General features: G+C 38.1%; 1 protein-coding gene across 1 annotated transcript; it reads left to right on the plus strand.

The window, feature by feature from the left end:
* The first annotated feature begins 450 nt into the window (after positions 1–450).
* On the plus strand, positions 451–23,213 carry LOC143149186 (uncharacterized). The gene is made up of 14 exons (XM_076316347.1): positions 451–487; positions 2,139–2,513; positions 5,395–5,538; positions 11,556–11,701; positions 11,782–11,954; positions 13,816–14,086; positions 14,227–14,349; positions 14,443–14,613; positions 15,059–15,219; positions 15,306–15,559; positions 15,638–17,368; positions 17,449–19,394; positions 19,466–19,576; positions 19,662–23,213. The coding sequence occupies exons 2-14, from the start codon at positions 2,453–2,455 to the stop codon at positions 20,832–20,834; spliced, it is 6,465 nt and encodes a 2,154-aa protein (XP_076172462.1). The 5' UTR covers positions 451–487; positions 2,139–2,452; the 3' UTR covers positions 20,835–23,213.
* Positions 23,214–24,531: the final 1,318 nt, after the last annotated feature.

Here is a 24,531-nt window from a genome sequence, read left to right on the forward strand (position 1 = left end):
ATCACCTCCACAGATCTATCCGCACGATCGAACGAATTTCTATAGAATTGCGATGTCGGATCTTTAAAATATTGTTTCACGGTAAGTGACTCTGTCCCTCGGGTACATACCTCAAACCGTCGTAAACAAAGAGAAATCTATCGATTTCTCGGCTTCTATAAAGGAAAAAAAAAATAATTCGAATCTATCTACTTCGATGTTTAACTATAACGCTTTAAAACCAGGGATTAAACCAGCGTACATCGATCGTTGTAACTTTAGCAGGACAATAATAGGCGAGACGTTTGCTGACGTAACACAGCATCGTACAACGGTGATCATCGTCGATTAGCATACATCAGTGATTAATCTAACAGCAGTCGAGTTTATCCTGGATACTGGACAAACGGGTAAACACGTGCAGTATCATGAGAACGAGGATTCGAATTACTTATGGTAGTTCGAACCAGTCGGTCGTAGTGCGTGCTTCTTCTCAGCCGCGATCCAGGTACGATCATCGCGTTCGTCTTCCTTCGCTCGAAAGACGTTAGAGCGAGGACGTAAAGATTCGTATTGGAGAATTCGTCATCGCTCTATTACGTATTGTCATCCGTCATCGAGAAACGTAACTTTTCCGACGCCTCGGACGCCTGTTGTTTAAATTCGAATCACCGGACCGATTAAGAAATTTCTATAGCGACGACTCGATCGTCCGAAACTATGTTAAGGGGATCATTTTTCCTCGCAGAACGCCGAGTGAATTAATGACAAAGCAAACACCGTGTCAGAGAAAGTGTTGAACATGCTCGGGCAGTGTAGTCGCGGAATGGGAATTGTCGTACGATGCCTGACCCAACATCGCTAACGAAACGCTAAACCCATGCGTCGTGGTAAATTATTAACAATTAAAGGTGCTCGAACGATATCCCACTTGTACCGGCGAGGTAGACACCGTGTTGATTTGTGATCGTTGCGTTGCAATTTCGTGCTCGTGGTGCTGGAACTCCTTAATTGACAAACCCCATTAAAACGATGCAATCGCTGGCCATTAGATCGCTGTATTTATAGTTTAAAGGCTTGTCGGTAATCTCTTCGAGCTGAAAATAATTTTTTGCCCTAATGTCGCCGTTGCGCAGCACATCGTCCGAGACTTGTACGCTTTGTGTAAAACAATATGGGTTAGAAGGGCCATCGGAAAAAAGAGACGCGTCGATGAAACTCGACCAGGAGCCTAGGTCGGAGCTCTAGATTACAGAGAGTGCGAACTATGGCTGGAAACGCTCGTAAACCACTCGGAAACATTCCTCTCTGTTCCACGTCGCTGGCGTAGGATCGAAACTTAAATCGATACAATGGTCTACGGCCACTCTGTCACTGTCCGTGAAATGAATTCGATCTAAAAACTAGTTCGATCTTTTCGAGCGTCAATCGCCTTCACCCGAATCCGGCAACCTTATCCTCTCCCTCTACGAGCCTTGCAAAAGGATTTCGTAGTGCATTTCGATCGTTGTTTCGTCCATGTTGCGTAATCCGCATGGTTAGATCCGCTTACTCGAGAAACAAAACTCTCCACGAACGATTACTGTTAAAACCAACCGAAACGAAAACGGAGTCCTCGGTATTGTCTATTCTCGTATCGCAGGTAAACGTCACCACCGGTACCGGTCGTTGGTCTAAAAAATCACTGAACCACTTTTCTGGGAAACGTTTCGTCTAATCCAGGACCTTAACTTAACGCTGCACAAACCCGAAATTCCTCCGTACGTCGTTCACAGGCTCGCAACGTTCACCTTGATCCCCTGACACGGAACAAGGCATACGTGTGCCGCGTATGTTCCGAGGCGTTCGGAAAAGAGACACCAAAGGATCGCGTTAAGTAATCCTAACGCTCGGTTGCATCGGCTTAATCGCGAAGGAGCGCGAGTCATCCTATTTTTAACTCGGTGGCGTACGTGTAACACGGAAAGTGTCCCGATCTGGGCCAGTCCGGGTACCCCACCCCAGGCATCCGGTAATCCGGCGGTCCCGACGGCCGTGTTATCCGATCTCTCGTTCCCCCTCGATTCCAATCCTGTAACTCCATCTCCCTCGAACATCGTTCCTCGGCAGGCTACCATCCGATCGGTAGGGTTTACTAAGAGACCACAAATCCTCCAAAGGTTCAGTACGAAACGCGCTCTCGAACTCGAAGGATCTTTCGCCTCCTTTGATCCCCCACTCGTGTCGAGAGACGAACGAAAGACAGAGAGACACACAGAGAGAGAGAGAGAGAGAGAGAGGCTTTCCCTAGCCTCGACACTTGGTTCGAACTTCTCGCTCCCGGTGGCACGGAACCACTCGTCGATCCGTTCTTTAATCTCGATGAGCGCCGATCTCGGGGCTGAAGTGTCACTTCCTCGGCCACCACTGTCGGACTTGCTGCTGATCTAACGGATCTTGGAGTTCCGTACGGGCGAAAACGATCGTCGACGAGATGATCGACAGGATGATCGTGCCGGTCCTCCTTGGACTACTGGGACTGAGCTACGGTTTACGTAAGTTTACTCTTTGCCGGAAATCCTTGTATCTTGACCGGTCGATCGTATTTCGTCGCTTGTTAAAGTAAATAGTTTCTTCCCGCGTATCTGTCAAACTCATTGGTGCATCGAGGTATTCGAGTAATTATTCGCAGTAATTACTAGTAATCGTACGTAACGGAGTCTAACGCGTTAATTTTGACGTAAAACGATGCTCGTTTAAAAGACAATTCACGAATCGAAGGTGAGATTTTCGAAGTGCGTAAAATTGAATGTTTCTCTTCGAAAAATTGGAAACATTTTCACAGCGACCTTGTCAACGTTCTTCTCCGTAATTAACCGTCACCTTCGTTTACCCGTTATTCGACGCTTCTGCCGTGCAGGTGTCGTTCTTTCACCTCTGTACGAATCGTAGAAAATGAAATTTAACAGCGAATTTCTCACGTACAATTATGAAGGGAAATGGCCCACCGTTTAGAGTGAACGCATTGCGCAAGAAGCGGGAGAAGCGTCTGACACGCTTCTGTCAGGTTCAAAGTAACGTTGTTTGTGTTTATGAATGAGGATGATGAACGAAGAGCGTCTAATGAAGTGCTACGGGTCGCGCGGAGCACGCTTGTTTACGCTAATAAGAGCCGTTAAAAATTCACCGTAACTCCACTGTAAACCCTAGACGAAATTGATCACTGTAAATCACTTCACATAGTTTTACACAAGGAATTGCAATTTTCAACGAATCGTGGTATCATTTCAATTTTCATTGTATTGTAAATTCAGAGATTCTTCGTTATTCGTCGGATATCTAATGTTCAGTTTTCGTTTGCGTTCAAAGTTTTCAAGCTTCAGAGGTGTCGAGATCGAGCGAAATTATGAATTTCAACGCGTGATTTATCCGCGCGACGTTGAAATTTTACAATCGGACAAACTGTACGGTTGTTAACACCCACGGGATCGGCACGACGTCGGTGTTAATATCGTACGTTTAATCGAAAGGGAAGCCTTGTAAGTACCTAACGAGGCTTATTATCACTCCACGATCTTCTTCTCGTTTCGCGCACTTTCGCGATCGTTTCACCTCGTATCGAGACACCGTCCTCTCCTCTCTAAGGTTATAGATTGCGCCATCGGCAACTGGAGCAACGATCCACGCGCGCAAGGACGGTACCATTTACGTCATTAAACACTGGCGATCTTCGGGCACTACGCGTGTAAAAATTCGAAGGAGACATTCCACTCTCGGGCGGTGCATCGATTCACGCCGATCGCCTGAAAGTTTCGCGAGGCTCGGACAATCGGTAAACAGACTTTCCTTTCCGAATGTAGCCGAAGATCGTGCGATTTGAGAGAATAAACGTGCACCTGGACTTTCTCCTATCAAATTCTTCGATAAGCAATGTAACGCAAATTCTAATCTTTCGTTGGTAACTATTTTCCTTAAGATAAACGATCAGGAAAATATCATCTTCTCGAACAGCACATTCATCAAAACTTGAACGAACGATGTGAAGAAATATTTTTCACTCGTATCGGGTTAATCGAAATCTGATTGAGTTCAAAATGTTTCCTTCTTCGTACGACGTTTTATAAGTACAATATTTATCGAGTTCAGTGCAGTATAAAAGCTTATCAAAATGAAAATTAACATACTTTAAATTACGAGTAAGTTTTGTCCAAAGAATACATACGATTTCAAAGTAAAAATATTATTCTAAAGGCTCGTAGTAATGTTTTTCGACAAATATCTGTAAGTGTCGCAAAAAAAGTTTTAGAATTACTTTAATTAATTACTTCGAGAAATTAATTATTTTGTAATGAAAAATTACTTTAAAGCTTACGTATTTATATTATCACGTACAGCGAACCAATAGTCGAGTTAGCATCTTGCCATCGATATTTGACAATCGCTTCTAGACAAACGTACAGGTTTCGATAAATTAATTTCGACGAGTTTGTAACGCCAATCGTAAAATTTAATTCTACGAAGACAGATACTCCACGTGACTCCATTCTTTTCATCTAACTGGAGTCTATTTCAATTAAATTTAATACGTCGTTGGACGATCATTAATTTTCCAATATTCGCTCTCTACCGTGAAATCTTCGTTCCCAGTAACGATTCGAATGCATCCGACGTTATATAAAAAATTTATTGTTAATAAATGTCCCATGCCGATCCACTGGTTATTTCCTTCTGCAGAGCATCTCCTGCGTGATTCTTCTTTTTCTTGTCGGAGAATGGCAAGGCTGCGCAGCTATGTAAACGACTATTATAGCAACGGTTGCATAGCGTTCGAAGGATGATGTCAACGGCAACGTTCAATCAATGCATACGCATAACAAACGGTTCTTCGAAGCTACTAATTTTTGGCTCGTTTTTATAACGCTTCGAATCAAGGCCACAGAAAATTACACTTCGATACCGTTATTTTTACTCCGTTTCTGAGTAGTTAATTTACATCGTGCGTGACCATTAATAAAATTGCAAACTCGATGTCAAATGCTGAGTTACGAAACGATTATTTGCACTGCAGAATGAGCAAGCTTTTATGCATAATTTTATAGTATATATCACCGCTCGATACGATGACTTTTTATATTCGAATTTTAAACTGGTGTCGAATTATAAGTAATTCGAAGACTCGAGTTTTCGAAGCTTCGAATAAGAAATTCCTGTACAGTCTTCAATTCTTATCTTTTTTACAATTTATTATATTCTATACACCGACTAGAACTAAATTTATGCGATAAATAAACTCGAACGTACAACAATTTCTTTTTACGACGAAATAAACTCGAAATTTAAAAACACGATACGTCTAATTTACCTTAAGTACTATCATGTGTATATTGTACGTGTGCTATGACTTTTTAAATAACAAAAATATTTGGTTAATTGCAGAATGCCCAAAACAACAAACGTCGCCGGGGAGAGAAGTTGTCTGTTACACTTCCGTTTCCGACGTCGGGCAACTGACCAATGCAATATGCAGCTGCACCACTCTGGTGCATCAAGGATACGATGTGCGAAATCTCTCGACTTCTGGTAAGTCTTCGGCATAATTTATTCGCAATAATTACTAGTAATCGTACGTAACGGAGTCTAACGCGTTAATTTTGACGTAAAACGATGGTCGTTTAAAAAACAATTCACGATAATCGCAACGATCGAAGCTAAGCGATTATGTCAGCTGATTTCTTATTCGTTGCGATCGGAGGTGCGAGGAAATCATTACAGAACAACCAGGAACCGACAAAGAGAATTCCTGGAAACATATAGTTACAAAATTGAAGAGCATCGATCAAATCTGTAAATGAATTATGGATTTAATAACTCACGTAACAGTTCCACCTGTATTCGTTAGAATTCCATTAAAGATACTTCTATTGTCGAATTCTATCAGATAGGTATTATCTGGTATTATCAGTTTCTTCGGTTTGGCCCCTGTATTAAATTAAATATAAACAAATATACGAAAGAGTTATAAAAATGTATAAAAATGTTGGAAAATAGAAGGGATTGGTGAACAAATCCAGTTTGGTGAAAAATTCAGAGATAATAATAAAATTATTAAATATTTCTCAAGTTGTAAAACTAAATATATTAGCTCTCAAACTGGTCTCTGGATACAAAATTATTAACGTTTCGTTAAACTGTCTTTGTTACTACAATGGAAATGTCTTAATGTCCCTAAAGGAGAAACTTTGTCCCTTTAAATCTAAACTTTATACTGTATCATAAAAACGTCGACCCAATACTCGGTAGAATATATAATTTTGAAAATTTTCGTTTTAAAACTCTTTGTTGGTCCCTGCAATGGATTTAGTTTACGATCGCAATTAAATTGTCTCATGCGCCCTTACAATGCATTCGTAAACGCGGTCGAAATATCTGTCACTTACTCGGAGCCCTTTGTATTGTTGAGAACATACTTATTTACTTTCCAACCCACGACAATTTGGTATATGTAGTAAAAAGGATTGTCCTACAATCGAAGAACGGTCGACCAGGTGTGTGCGCAGCCATATAGGCTCAAGTTTTTTACCGCTTCGTAAGAACTCTTGTACAACGGAAGATTGATAGTAAATAGCTTCCCAGCATAACGGTACGCGATGACTGCTCGCACCGAGTCATTAGATTTTTCCATCATCTCTCTTCGTCATCTTGCAAATCTATTGACTCCGTATGAAATTTTCTTGAAAATCAACCCAATTTCTTTACATCGAAGAAAGCTCGCCAATTAAAAATCTCCCTTATCTGATAAAAGTATAAAAAATTCAGAGGAAAATTGTTCAAAACGTTCGAACCGACAAGATATTTAAACTTCATCAAAATCGATGAGGAATCAATAGATCGAGAACCTTACTAAAATTATAACAAAATTGTTTACAAATCTTGCTTTTATCTACGATACTTTTCAGAATAGTCTTAGAGGATGAAACTATTAAAGTTAACTCCGCTTCTTAAAATTGAGGAGTTACCCTAGTTAAAAAAAATAAAGACGTTACATTTTTAACCGGTCTACAAACTTGCAAAGTTTTATCAATATCAGGGGAACGTATGGCTTAATGCTCGAAAAACAGCAAGTCGTAATATTAAAATATTCCTACCAATATAAAACTACTCGCACACACAATATCCATATTTACGAGTTTTAGAACACTACTGATGTACATTTTTTTTGTAACGAGTGATTTGAGAAAAACGTGATTAACTTCTTAGTAATTACATTGTTACATATTAATGCATTGTAGAATTTGCACTGTTTAATACCATTGATTTAATAAAGTAGATAAATGTAGATTATAATTTAATTTAATGTTTGAACTGAAAAATGTATATAATGTTCGGTTTTACATTCATCGTATAATTTTTATACGTATAATTATTTAATTTACCAAAAAGAAACAAAGTTATGATCGAAAAATTATAATAAAGCTATATATTAGCTATATCTTACATAAACTAATGCAAAGATGTATGTTAACTTTTTCAAACCAGCAATTGTTCTAATTTTTATCTTAAATTTACGTTTACGTAGAATTAGTAAATTTAAATTAAATTCCATAAAGTATTTAAATTGTAGAAATTTCATTGACCTTGAAATAAGTCAAAGTCAAAAGTCAAGTGTCAGGAAACGATATATTTATCTCGGGCTCTTCGTGCAAATTATCTGGGTCATTAACTCGTTTAATTTCAAAGACCCTGTTAGCTGTAAGAACTACTCATTAGTGGTAAGAGTGAGATTGTACTATGAATCAAGATGACGTGTAAATGAAAGCAAGGTTCGCTTTAATGGAAAGTCGTTAATAGTAAAAGGATATCGTTGTACGCGTTTGTTTACATAGAATATTGTATTTTTTACAAAAATAATTTCGTTCGTTTCCTATTTAAGGTAAATAATTTTTCAGTCACCGTAAAAATTACTCGATAATAATTTCCATGATATTTAAATATTCGAATGCAACATTTGAAAAATTGATAATTACCACTTTTACCGTCACGATAGATTTTCACCGATAACAGTAATAATATTGCAATGCGCGATTATGTTGCAAGAAGTATAAAATTAAATTTTTCACGATTGCATAAACACGGCATCCATAGAGATGCAACCACATCCTTGAACTTGCAACACGATATCGAGATTTAACCACAACGAACATAGATACATAATATTTTTACCATCTTCTGTTATATTTGAAAAATCGAATTCACTTTCTGACATTAAACATTTGTACATATATATATATATATCTGTATATCTGTATATGTATGTAATGCATAATCTAATTTATGGAAAAGCTAATTTAAAAAATCTCTTTAACGCAACACATTTCTTTTCTATCCACAAATTCTTCAATTATTATTTAAATTACATATGTCTGGTATCATATTTCAATTAAAGTTAACAATTAACATTATCAATTTTCTAGCATTTGAGATCTGCAACAATTTTTGCACCCACTGACTATGTCACTGACTACACGTAATTATGTCATTATCTCCCAGACGCGAAAACTATCGTTATCCTCGTGATTAATAGCCTGTTGTCACCGTTTTAATTAATGATGTCGAGTACGTTTCATTGACATTTCAAGATCGTCACCAAGTCTCGTCGATGACGAACGACTGCTAAGCACCGTTAAATGTACTACTTTATAAATACGCCAATTTTAATCAATAAATGAAAACGATTTTTAAATAACATGACGTTCAACTAAATTTTGATGTACATAAACCATTTTTTTTTTCAATGTTTTATAAATGGAATATTGGCACGTAATGAATTAATATTTCCAATTACTATATCCAAATGTAAAAATATTAAAAATATTTAGGAACACAATTGCAGCAAAATTTAGACAAATTATTATCTAAAATCAGCATTTAGAATTCATGTGTAAATTCTTCATTGGGATTGCAATGGAGTTGAAGAGTTCCCTTGAACTTTATGAACAATACCCACGTCAAAAGAAGGTAAAGCTTGTCGAATCGGAAGTGCGTCTGGAATTCATAAAATCGAGGTAGACACGTTGGTCAGAAAACATCGCTATATATACAACACAATGGTCGATGAATATTCATCTTTTCGTATTAATCTTTTACGACCACTAGACGTTATGCACTTTCCATTTCGCTACTCAAATTCTGATTCATCAATGGATACGAGCTTCTAGATTAACGGATCATATCAAGAGGATTAACTTGCGCAATATTTGGTATCTGATTTTCGTGAGTTCTGAAGATATTTGCATAAAAAATGTTGAAACGTAATTTAAAAGAAAGAGAATATTTTTAAAGTTTGTCAGATAACCACCTACCCTATTTACGGGTTAATCGACATGCTTTTGTGATTATAATAATTCATATTCTGACGAGTGTGAAAGATCAGCCGAAACGTAATCGAAATGAAAGGTTCCTGTTAAAATATAATTTGACAAGATATTTTAAATAATTAATTATATGCGTCTATTACATAATTTTCATTTTTACGTATTCTTAGTATTCATATGTTTGTATTACAATTATAGTTCTTTATCCTAAAGAGATTATTCAACATAAGTCGAAACGTTAAAGTTAACTTTTCCCAGTATTACTATTCCTTCTGCAAAAAAAAAGATTCGCATCGATGAATAAAATACTTGTCGATTCGAAAGCAAGAAATAATAGTTACATATCATTTTAATTATTTGCTAGAAATATTAATCATATTAGTTAGAAAAGGAAGATATGATAAATATTGTCATTTGAAGCAACTGTTCATGAACATTAAGTTATCAATATCAAATTACGTGTATATTGTATAACAATTCGTACGTATATGTGTACCCGTATCACTGTCAGTGGTGCTTGTTCATTTTTCCCTTCTGCCTCGCTTATTGATTCGCAATCTTCACACTGTCAGTCGTCGCGCGATGAAGTTGACATTATTATTAAAACTCTACCAGGATCGCTTGCAACAGCATTACACATTTCATCGTCATAAATCCCATCAGTTTCTGCGGCGGATAATTGCAATAATCGTGCCAGTTCTTACGTTGTCATTAAAGTTACCCGTTGCGTAAGACAAAAAATTTCCCGCTAAAATGGCCCGAAAAGATTTCGAAACACGAGCGAAATCAATTCGTTATGCATAAGAGAGAGGTGGCTGGCTGATTACGGTATGTCACGCGTAAAATTCGATATTCTCTGTTACCGTGTTTGTTGGCCGCGAATCGCGAGATCGAGAACGAGACGTGGAGAAAAGAAGGGAAAACCGTGGAACGAGAAGAACAAGGACAGAAACGTGAACCACATTTGTGACATAATCGCGCGAAAACGAGCTGCGTGTTGTTTCTTCTTTTTTCCGCCCTCGTTTCTTTCCATGAATGACTGCACTCGAATGTTGCCTGTTTTCAAAAAACATCTCATCGACAAGAGACGTCCGTGTCAATTAAAATGAAACTGTTCTATCCTCTATCTGAACTGATTGCAATTGCATCTGGTTGCTCTATTGCATGTGCAATAGATAGATACGGTTATTAGAAAATTATTAATCGATACTAGTGAAACAAAACAATATGAAAAGAAGAGTATTCTTTGATGTTATTAAATTAAGCGAATTTGTGAAGTTTATATTACCGTAGTTCTCGGTCCTTTGTATTTTACAATTGTTAAGAAGGAATTGTAACAAGCCAAGTTTTGAACAATTTTTCTACAGAAAAATATGTTTCGAGACTAATTAATATTTATTTAAACGAATAATTAATATTTAAATTAATATTGAAACGTGTTTACGATTTTGAATCGGCAAACAAATTTTGCAAATATTACTAACAATAAGTCTGGTTTGAAAATCTACGAATTGATCTTTCACAATTTCGTAATTTGAATAACATTTGTAATATAAATTCGTATAAGAATAATACAAAATAAAAATCCGTCTATAATAAAATACCTCTACTTTCGAAACTAAATTTGTTAACAATGTTTCACAGTATACATGTGCGTGTGTGATCGTTTATATATATATCATCTATGTCTCCTTAAAAAATATAATTTTGTGTTTGCTCATACGTATTTATAAAAAAATATTTGAATTCTATTTGTATTAATTTACTCTTACATAATAAATCTTGTCGAACTCGATTATACAAAATAAGAGCTATTTTTAAGCGCAGTAAAGCTTCAAGATCGTGTGCTCTGTACCTATTATTATGGCCAAAGCATTTCGATTTCGTTTTGAGAAACGCCACGTGTTTGTACCAAATTTGTGCATGGGTGTGGCTAATGAAACGCCAAGACCGTTGAAAGTGGTTCCTACAGATGATCCAGATGTAACAAATATCACTTTCCCTTGCGCTCACCTAAATCATACTTAGCAAATGTCCGTTCTTTCTTGACCGAGATTTAATCTCGACATCGGCAGTGAATGTGCACAACAGTAGCACAGTGCTCAATTGAGAGACGCATTTCTAAAAAAAATGGATTTTTTGAACTCCCTAAATTAGAATACTCTTTTCTACAAAAGTTTCCTTCGTTCGATAACCATTCCCTAAGTTCTAACACATATTTTGCAGAATTTGAAAACTTCAGGAAGACCTTGAAGAGGATCCATCCTCCCCTTCAGTTTATGATTTCTGTGGATGACCCTGGAAAAACGCTTAGAACTTCCGCCATAGTCCGTCAAGAGATCACTGCTCGTCTAATCGGAATTTTGAAAGAGGCAATTCACATTTTTATAACAACCTCGATATAAATAATTCCAGTTGTCGATAATTTAACAATATTTTTTCGTCCGAGCAGATCGATGGAGTTGAATTAAACATGACAGCAGGTTCGAAGGACCGTTTACTGCATTTCGTGAAGGGCTTGAAAGACGAATTGGTGAGGAAGTCATACGACAAGAGGATCTTTATGGTTGTGCCGACGAAACCGGAGGATCTGGCAAAACAGTTCCAGTTTAAAGAACTCTCGAAGTAAGGATTATTTTAATAAGAATTAAGTCGTGTGGAGCACTTTCAAGTAACCAAGTCTAATCATTTTTTATTGGAATATACAGTAAAGCTTTCACCGACTCTAAACATTATTCGAACAATTATATCGCAATTATATACCGAACACGAGACAATCTGTTCTTAGTCAACTGACTCTTACTTGCAAATTTTCTTACGAGCATTCACCAGTTTCCTCGTACCGATCAACAAATCTGCTAACGAGAGATATCTAATACTTATTCAAACCAAAAAAAAACTTTTTAAAACTCGATAAATAGTTGGTAACGTGGACAGGATAACATACAGGACAGATAAAATACTATTTTCGTCGAGAACTAGCGATACTATTAGGGTATTTACAGTACTGTACTCGCATACAGAGAATATGAAAATTAGTGTGGAAAAAATGTGAGATTCGATCGAACTAATTTCTCAATTTTAATCGACATCGAAGAAAATCTCTTCTGTTAAATAATATATAAGAAATCGTAAAAAATTCAAATACTTCACCTTAGATCTTCTAAGAACTTCTTCTCTTGCTATCAATAGAGCTATTTTGTTGCTATCAATAGAACAACTTCGTCTAACGCGTACATGAAAAACCGGTAAAGTTTCTAATGAAACGTCAGCTCAACTATCTCATGCATTATTGACCAAGGGAGTAAGTGAGAACGGATTCAGCAAAAACTGCTCATCTATGTTCGATCTGTCAACCTTGTGCCAGTTGTAAAGTCGACAGCGCGTGAGGAATGCCGTAACAAACCGATGCACCAGTTGACTGAACGATTGTTTGCGAATTGACGCACCTTTACAATTAGTGGACCATTCACAAACTGTCGTTGAACTGTTCGGAATTTTTCATTGAATATGGATGAGAATTAGGCACAGGTGACGCAGGTAAGAATGCAAATAAGAACAAAAGTTGTAGCCAGAGCGCATGACAGGAACACATCATCCTCGAAAAGAAGTTATTGTTTATAAAAATTGTTCTAGCTCTTCCTGATATGCGACATTTTTCGATTAATTCTTTCGAGTAGAAATGTATGTTCCAAATCTTATTGACCGAGTAGTTTTCCCTTTGAACAAACAGCTGCATTTTATACACCTAAATAGAATTTTTAAAAACGTGAAGAAAATATTGATTTGTTCTTGGAACGTTCCTTCGTTCGTATTTAAGCGTAACTCATAGTCAGAAATTAAAATTCACAAAGTATCTTCCTCAAGGACCAAAATGAGTACTCTTGATTCCCTTTTCATTCTGTCTTTGAACTAATAATATACTATTTTGCTACGCTTAGACTTGAACGTAGGTCGAGAGACGAAAACAGATCACGATGTTCAAATTCAATCGCACTTCATAATTTTATGTATTAATTCAGCTTATGGTTGAAAGCATTCTTCGAATCTCGCGTAAATATTGAACTGGTTAAGTAAGTCAAGAGTCGATCATAGCCAACGTCTAAATATAACAGCTGTACTCGATATATATATATAATTTTCGTTTTATATATATATATATATATATATATATATATATATATATATATATATATATATATATATATCATTAAATATGGATGAGTATAGTCCAAGTAGTTCTTGAAATATGAATGAGATGGTTCTTAATACGATATCAAAACAACATTCTTCAACGATAATCGTTTTACGAAACAAGCAATACTTCCCATTCGATGATTATATTGTTTCCGATATTGTGCACCTCCCGTGTATTTTCAAGAATGATTAATAGAACTTGATAAACCGATTGATGGTAATTTTTTCTTCTTATATCCGTAAACATGCGTTAATGTAAATGTTTCTAGTCTGTCATAATTGTCATCAGATACGTGGATCTATTCACGGTCCCGACGCATTACTTAGTAGAGGATGACGAGGACTATCATACTTTTCATCCATCGCGATTGATGGGTCTCTTCGATATATTCAATGCGGACAGCTTGATCGACTTGATGAGTGGATTGGGCGCACCTAAAAGAAAGATCCTGGTATCGGTGCCAGCCAGTGCCTACAAGTTTATTTTGAAGGATCAGGACGACAATGCCCCAAGGTCATCGACTGAAGAGATGCAGCCGGTTATCATTGATCAGAAACAGGTGCGAAGTCAATGTCACTCTCAACGAACTTTACCAACGCTGTATAAAAAGAATACGAAGATTGAGCCGAGACTATGTCATACTATTATATTAAAAGAATTATTTAATTCAATGAGTCGTTTCTTCTTTCGTGTTTTTAGCTCTGCAATTTGATGAACACAGGTGAATGGACGATCGAAAGGGACGAAGATCTCACCGCACCTTATGCTTTCAAGAATAAAACTTGGGTCGCCTTTGAAGATAAGATTTCAATTTCGATCAAAGTAAATGTCAATCGAGCTATAATCTCTGGCTTCTGTTCTTTATGATGGATTTTTATTTAATAAAATATAACGGTTCGTTGATCGATGTTTTAGGGAAAATATGTCTTACTTCGGAACTTGCCAGGACTTGCGATACGAGACGTAGAAAATGATTTCGAAACAAAGTGTGGGAAGCCTCTTACTCACGAAATTCATCATTCGTTCACAGATTTTAAGAGGAAGACTAGAACCGCTGTTCTGAACGCTTTGGAAGACGATTTACATGTAAATACAAAGTATTACGATAACGATAAACCTCAATAGAAAGTTAACATCAATCGTTAAATATGGTATCCTTTTTACTGACATGTTCTTGCCTATTTAACGGCATTTTACGTGAGTCGAATATTGTTTATCATTGTGCTTGCGTTCATTTTGAGTTTTAAAATTTTATGATATCATTTTCTTTATGAAACTTGAGAGTTGAAGTTTCCGTCGGTACGTCACCTTTCACTGAAGTTTCAAGTGTGTAGCGTGTGTTAGTAGATGGCGATACGTATTTAATTCCAACTTTTGTTCAAATGTCGTCACTAAGTAGCAAAACTAAATATTAAATTATTTTTCTTTTTCGATATTACGAGATATTTAAGAAACTTAAGCTTTTTGTCCTCTTGATGACTTGATTGCTTTATAAAATATACAATTATTGTAAATCGGTTTTAAATTGCAGCAAACCGAACTCACTTATCCGACTAAAGTCAAATCATCCGATTTTCGAGTCACTCGCGTAGTCGACACTGAAGGACATATTCGAGCAGTTCGGGAAAATACTCAAACTGAATTCACATGCTCCAGACAAGGTTACTTTGTTCATCCGAAGAGTTGCAACAGGTAGTTACAACAAGATTTCCAACCGATTGTCTATAACATAGATTGTGTGACATTATTCTGCAACAAAAATTTGTCTTCTTTCATAGATTCTATCGTTGCGTTAAATTCAATCAAGAAGTAGAAGATTATTCTGTCTTTGAGTTTGACTGTCCAGCTGGTTTGGCTTTCGATGAGCGTACAGAAGTTTGCGTTTGGCCAGGATCACTGCCGCAAGGATCTCCGTGTCCTGGAAGTAGTGAAATCGCACCCGTAGCTCCAGTAAGGTTCGAATGCCCCTCCAAACCTGGGTACTATGCAGATCCTCAAAATCCTCGTTGGTTTTTCGCCTGTATAGATTTAGGTTCATATCTTTTCTTCTACACATTCTTAATTTAATACTAATAAAGTTTTATTAAACAATTCAAAATTGCTATTACAGGAGGCCCTGAAACGATGGCGTACGAATTCCGTTGTCCATTTGGATTAATCTTCGATGAACAGAAGTTTGTTTGTGAATGGCCCTGGTTGGTGGCAGGTTACTCTGGCAATGATTACACAAGATCGGGATACGACCATACTGGATCTAGTGGTCAATCTACCCAAGCTACTGGTGGATATTTCACTGGACAACTACCTCATGGATATTCCGGAACAACAGGATTCCAGAATGGAATTTACACTGGCACAACAGCCGGTGTTGGTTATTCTAACACTGGATCGATTGGAACAGCAAGTGGAGGATATTCACAGCATTCAGGATTCTCTGGAGCAGCTGGCGTTGCATATACAGGATCTACTATTGGGAGTCACGGGTCTTCGTTTGAACAGGGATCGACTGGATACTCTGGAACAACTGGAAGTGGATATTCTGGGACAATAACAGGAGGTCATATAGGCACTGGTGGTTACCATGGCACTACTGCTGGAGGACACAGTGGTTCAGCATCGACAAGTGAAACAGGGGGAAGCTACGGAGGTTCGATTGATTCAGGGCGTACAGGATCGGTGAATACTGGTTATGTTGGATCTACGAGCGGAGTATATACAGGTTCCGGTCTCACAGGATCTGCTGGCACAGACTATTCAGGAGCAACTGGAACGGGTCAAATATCTACTGGCTCAGGATATGTGAAGACAGGAGATACAGTGAACGTAGGAACAAATGGAATTTATAGTGGAACAGCTGGCACAGGTTATACAGGATCTACAAACATAGGTGGAATGAGTTACACGGGATCGACCGGTGCACACGCGGGGTCTACTAGAGGATACGCAGGATCTACTGATGGTGGATATTCAGGATCAAGGGGTGGTGTCCATGCAGGTTCTCCTGGAACGAGTTACACGAGAGGATATGTAGGTTCGACTAGTGGTGCTCATGTGGGATCTACTGGAACGAGTTATACGGGAGGATATGCAGATTCTAGTGGTGGCAGCTATTCAGGATCGACAGGTGGTGCTCCTCATTCAAGTTCTCCCGGAACGGGAGAATATCCAGGTTCAACCGGTGGTGCTCATATAGGATCTACTGGATATACAGGGTCTAGTGGTGGTAGCTATTTAGGATCAACGGGTGATGTTCATACAGGTTCTCCCGGAACTGGTTACACGGGAGGATATGTAGGTTCGACTAGTGGTGTTCATGTAGGATCTACTGGAACGAGTTATACGGGAGGATATGCGGGGTCTAGCGACGGTGGCTATTCGGGTTCGACAGGTGGTACTCTTCATTCAGATTCACACGGAACGGGTTACACAGGAGGAAATGCAGGATCTACTAGTGGTGGTAGTGGTAGTGGTGTCTATACGAGACCTACTGACACGAGTTACACAGGATCTGCTACTGGAGGGTACTCAGGATCAACGAATGAAAATCATATTGATGAAACTGGAACGAAATATACTGCTCCACCTATTGTATCTGGAGGGCATTCAACAGGAGTCTATAGTGGTTCAGGAGTAAACGATGGAGGCTATTCGGGTGGCTCATCTAGTAATCAACATACAGGATCTTCTTATGGATCAACAGTACCAGGAACACAATATACAGGATCTAATTACGGAGGTTCTCAAACTGGAGCTTCATCGCCAGGCCAAATTTATCCTTCTGCTGGACCAATAGGAACAGGAGTAACATCTGGTCATGTAACTGGAGTACCAGGACAAACATGTAAATACTGTTTGTAAGAAACATTTGCTTTAATTTTAACTTAGTTAAAATTATCTAATTTTTAAAAATTTATTTTACAGTTGGAACGACTTATGTTCAAAAACCTGATGGACCAACTTGCGACTCTTGTCAAGAAACTTCTCAACAGCCAGGTGATCAATCCTATATAACAAATGGTTACGCTAGTAGCCATGATGTTTCTACCGGTTCAGTGAATCCCGGACAATCGAGTATAGCAACGACATATTTTGACAATACTGGAACGAAAGAACATGGATCAAGTGGTGTATCATCTGGTACAACTGTTTATCAAGGTGATCGTGGATATACAACTGGTTTCAAAGGAGTCGGTGGCTCCAACGATTTGAATATTACTTTAGTTGGAGATCACGTACCTTCCGTTGGAAGTACGACCTATCATGGAGTCGGTGCACCCTCTGTTGGTTATGGAACAACAGGAACTGCTGGCGTCGGTGGTATTGTAACAGGAAGTACCGCCCAAGGGTCAATCGTTACTGGAGACTCTTCTTCCGGAACTGTCATCACATACGGTGATACTCCGGGTATAGTCGTTTCAGGATCTTCAGATCAAGGTGCCATACTAACTGGAAGCAGTTATCCAGGGTATATCACAACTGGTACTGGTACTCCTGGTTATGTATCTAGCGGAGGAGTAAAGACTGTCTACACTGGTTCAGCTAGTCCTGGAAGTACAGTGTATGGAACACCTTCACCTGGAATTCAATTGACCGGAAAACCTGAACCTGGAACTATTCTAAAAGGAGACACAAGCCCAGGAGTTATCCTTACAGGTCAAACAGCACCCGGAGTATCAATTGGTGGATCAGTCGACCAAGGAACAGTTGTTGACTCGACGGGTCATCATACACTTCCTGATACAGGATACTCGCAACAAGGAGGCGTGTACACAGGTTTCATTCATGGAATGAGACATGGAAACGTGCCTCCAACTTATAATACTGGTTACAAGACAAACGAGTACCACGATAACGGAGGACGTGGCACCATTAGATTCAATAACGGGGATGTGACTACGAAGTACACCGAGAATGATATACCAGACTATAGGCCAGCTGGGAGTATTCCTCCTGATTCTATCATCCCTGGACACGTTGGTATTTCTTCGACATTAACTCCAATTGGATTTACCAAAACAGGATTTACCAGAACAGGTATTACAACTGCTTCTTTGGGTGGTCATGGAAGTTACGTGATTAGTACGGGAAAAACGAGTCCTACGACTAATCCCGAACATATAGGTGTGAAGGCGTTTGAAGGTAACGTGGCAGGATATACGAAAACATCGACCGAAAGCAGCGTCAAAGTTTACCCAGGAATTACTTCGACACAATCTCAAGACTTAAGTCATATAGATACTTCTAAAATTACCTTGGGTCCATCGAAGCCTGGTACTGGCTACTCGTATCAGGTACCAACAGTTCAATTTGATACTGGAGTAACTCCAGCTTCTCCAGGAGTGCCGATTACATCAACAGAGGGCAATGTTCTCCCAGCAACAACCCCAATGCCGTTCTTAAACGTTGAAATATACAATACACCGAAATTCGGTTCCAACGAATTACCCACAGATTCACCTGCAGTTGTGAATACTTACACTGGAGGAAATATTCCTTCTGGTTTCACAAGTGGACCAAGTCCAACTGTTACGCCGGTAATTGATACAACTGGATCTCTAAAAAATTACAAGCCCACAGTTCAGCCAGTAATTGATACTGGATACAAGACTGTGGTGTCCTCAACGCCTATACCTTTGACCGTAACTCACGATGGTTACGGTGGAAATGTTCAAACTGGGTCTGCATTTACTCAAACCCAGTTTGATTTTGGGACGAGAACTTCGCAACAGGATGACTATGGTAAACAAAACGGTTACATTTCTAGCACACCTTCGTCCATACTCGGAATATCCTCGACGTATTCTGCTACGAGACCCAGACCATTTGGACCAAGTGTTTCTGTTCCATCCGTAACCGAACAACCACAAGTATGAACCGTTCGTAACCACTTAACACGTATCCGTGTTTGTAATTTATATATTATAATGTGACTTTTCAGGTTAATTACATATCCTCTACATCTGGTTCTGGATACTATGACTCGACTTCCAAGAGTTCGTTCGAACAGACGGTGACACCTTCCAGTATTCCGGGGTCATTGAAACCACAGGTAAATTTTAAAACGTCTCTCGTTTAAGATCGATGGAATTTTTTAAACAAGAACGATAAACTGTAAAACATATTTTCAATTTTAGACTTCATACTTGCCAACTGATTACAATCCTCCAGCCATCGGTGTAACCTACAAAAAACCTTTCTCACAAACTGATATCACTTATCAGCAATCAACGCCTGTTACACTGACCGGAGACTCGCCGACAAAAGTGGTTATCCCCAAGGATGAAGTCGGAAAACTTATCACCAATTACAACAGAGGCACGACAAAATATGTTCCAAGTCAATACGACGTATATACACCGGGATTAAACGCTGGAGTCGATTTCTCCAGGACGCAGACGTCCTCCTTGTCGACATTCGGACAAAATTACGGTTCACCGACACCCGCGCCATTCGGAAAAACACAATCGTCTCTCTCCAATGGTTACTCGATACCTTCATCCGTCGTTTCGTACCAAACCACTGACAAGACCACAACCGTAGGAAGAAGCAAAATAATCGTGAAGTGGAGCGATCTACACCCACTTCTTCTTGGCAAGCTGGGAGCCGAATGCACCTGTAAGGGAGATCCCTTCGCCAATCTCCGAGGACCCGGTTCTAGATTGATAAACTCGTCCAAGGGCAACGTAGATCTAGCTGACTACGACGACTCTGATATCTACGTGGATCTGGAAAGGGAACTCTCGTATGAAAACAACGATTACGTGACCAATTACGAATCGTCGTCGCCACAACCGATTAAGATCTGGACCGACGAAACATCTGCTCCGAGTCCACTGTACTCTGGAGCCTCTCAGATTCAAGAGAAACCTTCGTCAGCTTATCTGCCAAGTGTTACTCCTGCCGCAGGCTTTCGTGGTGGTCTTTCGGGATCATCGCAGAGACATCTCGGAAGTACTTCCAGTCGTGGTCTCACTGCCAATTACAGATCCGGTAAGAGTTTGAAGAACGATGGACCTTCCATAAACTCTGTCGGCAATCGTGGTGCTTCTCTCGATCGCTATGGACCAGGGGGACTAGGAGACTCCGAGGAGATCCTCGATGGTGCTACCAATTGCGCCAGGCCAGGGTTGTTCCGGCATCCGAACTTCTGCAACAAGTTCTACGCTTGTCATTGGGACGAATGGAAGAAGGCGTTCACGCTTCACGTGTTCAACTGCCCGGTTCATTTGACGTTCGACACTGGCGCGAGCGCGTGCAATTGGCCGAGCATGGGACCAGCTTGTCAGGACGATAACTTGTTAGTTTAGATGGTTCACTGTCGACGGACAGCCAATCGATCTCGGATACTGCGGCATTTTCTTATCACCAATTTCTTCGAGTACGGGAAGTTCTCGAAATTGCACCTCAAAGTCCTTCAGGTAGCGAAGAACTTGACGCGAATTTCTTACCACGAGAATAATTTGCGAATTATTTCAATCCGATAATCCTTCATTTGTTTGTCCAGAATTTTTACTTCGGTCCAAGAGATAAGTGCATATAGAAAAGTATAAGATTAGGTGGAAAAGTCAAAGTACAGAGAATATAATTTAAAAAATAATTCGTAACGACAGATGGGAATAGTGGTTGCAATATATTATTTAAAAAACAGTTTTTCACGTAGCTGCACCAGCGATTCTTAATCACTTTCCAATGAAGCCTTCATCGTTCAGTGATTTATTGAATTTTTATTTGTCATACTTTTTTACATACGTATTATGATTATTCGTTGTTAAAAACTGTGCCAAGTTTTCTTTTTATAAACTATGTCACGAGCCCAACACGATCATGATCTTTTTGAGAAACTGTGCCACGAGCTTGAAAAAGTTAAAGACTATTGAAACACACCAAGATGACAAAGTAAAATTAAATTTCGTGACAGAACTTTGATCCTCCGACGAAGAAAATTAATTTCACAATTTCAAATATGATTATTTCTCGGTTAGTGAAATAATAGCTGTATTGTATGACGATTCTTGACCCTTTTATGCCGGGGTTCATTGTCGCTCGTAAAATTTGCTTAACAATTGAATACGATTCGTCTAGTATCTCCTAACACACACTCCGTGACAATAAGACTACACGTGAGATAACGTTTAATTATAACCGAGTAACGGTTTACGCTCAATTTCTTTGCATACCTTCGAGGCCCGCGGAATGAGTATAACAGAATGCTTTCTCGAGGTAACGAGGACCAAGACAAAGAAGAAGAAAGATCCAAGGCGATCGAGGTACAGCGACGCGAAAGCACACTGTTCAGAGTGAAAGTCAAGTTGTGCTCAACGATCCAAATCGCAGGAACTCGATGGCGTGCGCGATTCGATGTCACCGAGAATCATTGTAAATAACGTCCCTTCCTCTTCGAAATTTGTAAATACCGACTCGTTGCCCTCTGGTAAACAAAAATAAGTCTAAAGTATCGACGACGGGGCCAGGGAATCGACGGAGTGAGAAACTAAGTCCAAAATGGGGCTGATCGAACTGATCGAGTAATTTAATATTTGAATAGTTTATAGGCATTCGAATACCACGGATAAACTTCGAATATTTGAGTATTCGAGTATTTGAATAGTTGAGTATTTGACTTTGGGAATATCATTATTGGAATATTTGAGTTCACGAATATCATTGTTGAAATATTATTATTTACACATTATTGTTTGAGTACCATTACTGAAATATTATTATTTGAATATTGTCGTTCGAATATTATTATTTGAATATCATCGCTGGAATATTACCATTCAAATATTTGAGTATTCAAATCATACATGAAAGTAAAATTAAAACCGAACGATAAATGTGAAAAGGTACGGTGAACTTAAAGGACTTGATTTATGTTACTTATTATACTCTATTCGAATACTATGAACATCCAGATGCTCGATTAATGCGCAAAATATTCGAATAGTATTGGAGTAGTAAAGTGTTTGAACAGTATTCGAATAGTTAAATATTTGAATAGTATTCGAAGAGTATTCGAATGGTCAAGTATTTTAATAGTATTCGAATAATCAAGTATTTGAATAATATATTATACAGACAAAATTTCGACAAGCAATCCCAACACTTGTTCAAAAGTATCGAAAGTATCGACTTGTCCAAGCGCGTTTTATCTATGATACTAATTCGACGTCCTGTATCGGTCATTGTTGGCTTGTGTCCTTTTAATTGAAATTTTTTTTTTTTAAACAATATTTATGAAGAATGATTGGTAACTTTGTATATACTTATGGAGTGTACGTGTATCGGTATCGATAACGCAGTTTGCATAACTGATATATCCCTTGAATTCGTTTACTTTCTTTTCCGGGTTTCTCGTACTTCCCGACAGAGGCGGGAAGTTAATTTTAATATTCTTTGTACGCTACTTAAGCTTGCCTTAATTCTGTGTTCATTTCGTTCCTATCTATTCCTTTTCTATTTTCTTGCTTCTCCTCGATGCAATTGTTATTTATTTGCCGCTTGTTACTAGTAGCAGTTAAGGGTGCAATAGGATAACGATTCGCGAAAACCTGCGCCGATAAAAATTTCTTCATACGTACGTTTCTCTCTCGTAACTTAAAACGGAGCTTCGATAATCGTGCCATTTTAACGCGGTTACTTAATGTAATATTACGAATTTAGAATAAATATGAAATTGTACAAAAATAATACGTTCCGTTGTTCTTAATCATTTTTAATCCTATAACTCTCTTTATAGCATTTTTCGTTCTCAATAATGATACGGAAACGCGTGTTACTTTTCCGCGCGGTGTTAAACAAAGCAAAAACCGCGTAAATTTTATCGTTTGTTTTGTACAGCTCGAGGCTAAACTTTCGTTCGTTCCATATAGCCGAGGCGTGGTGACTTTCCATTTAACGATGAAGACGTTAGTGTAATTACAATGACCTTTTAAGCGAAATTATTGATACAAACAGGCGGTGGTATATTGTTTCAAGTAAACTGTAAGTTAATTAAATCGTTAGCGAATTCGAATTGCGATTATACAACACTCGATATGTACGTATATACATGTATATATATGGAAGTCGAGAATTTAAACACTTTTTGAATTATATTAAGATTTTAACGTTTAAAATATTATTTAGTCAGTCAATCAGTTTATATTTCATATGCATGAAGGTTAAATCAAAATACTATACAATTTTCTGTAGAATTGATGCCCAAAATTGTATAACTTTTATTATGCTTGTGTTGTACCTAGTTATATGTCTGCCATCAAAATATTTATCCTCTGTATATGGCATTCGTGAAATCGTGATAGTCCTCGGTGATGAAATATGCTGAATAATTTCGCAATGCAACTCTATATCGTAGCCTTGATAGGTGGAAAGTTGTGTCAACTATACAACCATAAATCATGTTTCGCAGAAGGCGTGAAATAGAACCGTGAATAATCTATTTTGTATCTAGTTTAGGTTAATTACAAGTATCAATATGTTAGCTATGAACATAGAAAATAATATAGCGTAGGATAACCCATAAAATTATGAAAAATATTGTAGAAGCAATTTCTCTATGTTGAGCATCGCTCGTGAAATGGTAAGTTGTCATTTTTTAGCTACATTATTTTCACCATTTATAGTCGTTCGTTTCCAGTAAAATTAAACGAGTATTGAAACAAATTTTCATGTTACGGGAGAAATTAACTACGTTAGCAATAACTATTTACTAACATGCGTCAGTGCATTTTTCTACGCGGTAGTTCATAAATGTATTTCAATAATAATTAATGTGCTGTAACAATTTAATGCGCATAACTATTTGTCACATGAATCACCTAAGACATAGAAATTGTAAGTAAATTATTATAATTGTATTATACGACTTGATGCATCGTATTAGAAAATAATTATTTTTCAAAATGCAACGAAGAAAATATTTTTTTTACAAAGTAATTTTATGTAGCGTTATGTTTCTTATTTTTAGTAAACAACTTCTAAAATATCTTTTTATAAAATAAG

The sequence above is a fragment of the Ptiloglossa arizonensis genome, chromosome 7 (genome assembly GCF_051014685.1).
Source record: "Ptiloglossa arizonensis isolate GNS036 chromosome 7, iyPtiAriz1_principal, whole genome shotgun sequence".
NCBI lineage: Eukaryota > Metazoa > Arthropoda > Insecta > Hymenoptera > Colletidae > Ptiloglossa > Ptiloglossa arizonensis.

Excerpts from the sequence above, each read along its gene's own strand:
- LOC143149186 (XM_076316347.1), top strand. The coding sequence starts at position 2,453 with ATGATCGACAGGATGATCGTGCCGGTCCTCCTTGGACTACTGGGACTG. Across the intron at positions 11,702-11,781 it reads TAATCGGAATTTTGAAAGAG|ATCGATGGAGTTGAATTAAA; the intron begins GCAATTCACATT and ends TCGTCCGAGCAG. Across the intron at positions 19,395-19,465 it reads CCGTAACCGAACAACCACAA|GTTAATTACATATCCTCTAC; the intron begins GTATGAACCGTT and ends GTGACTTTTCAG.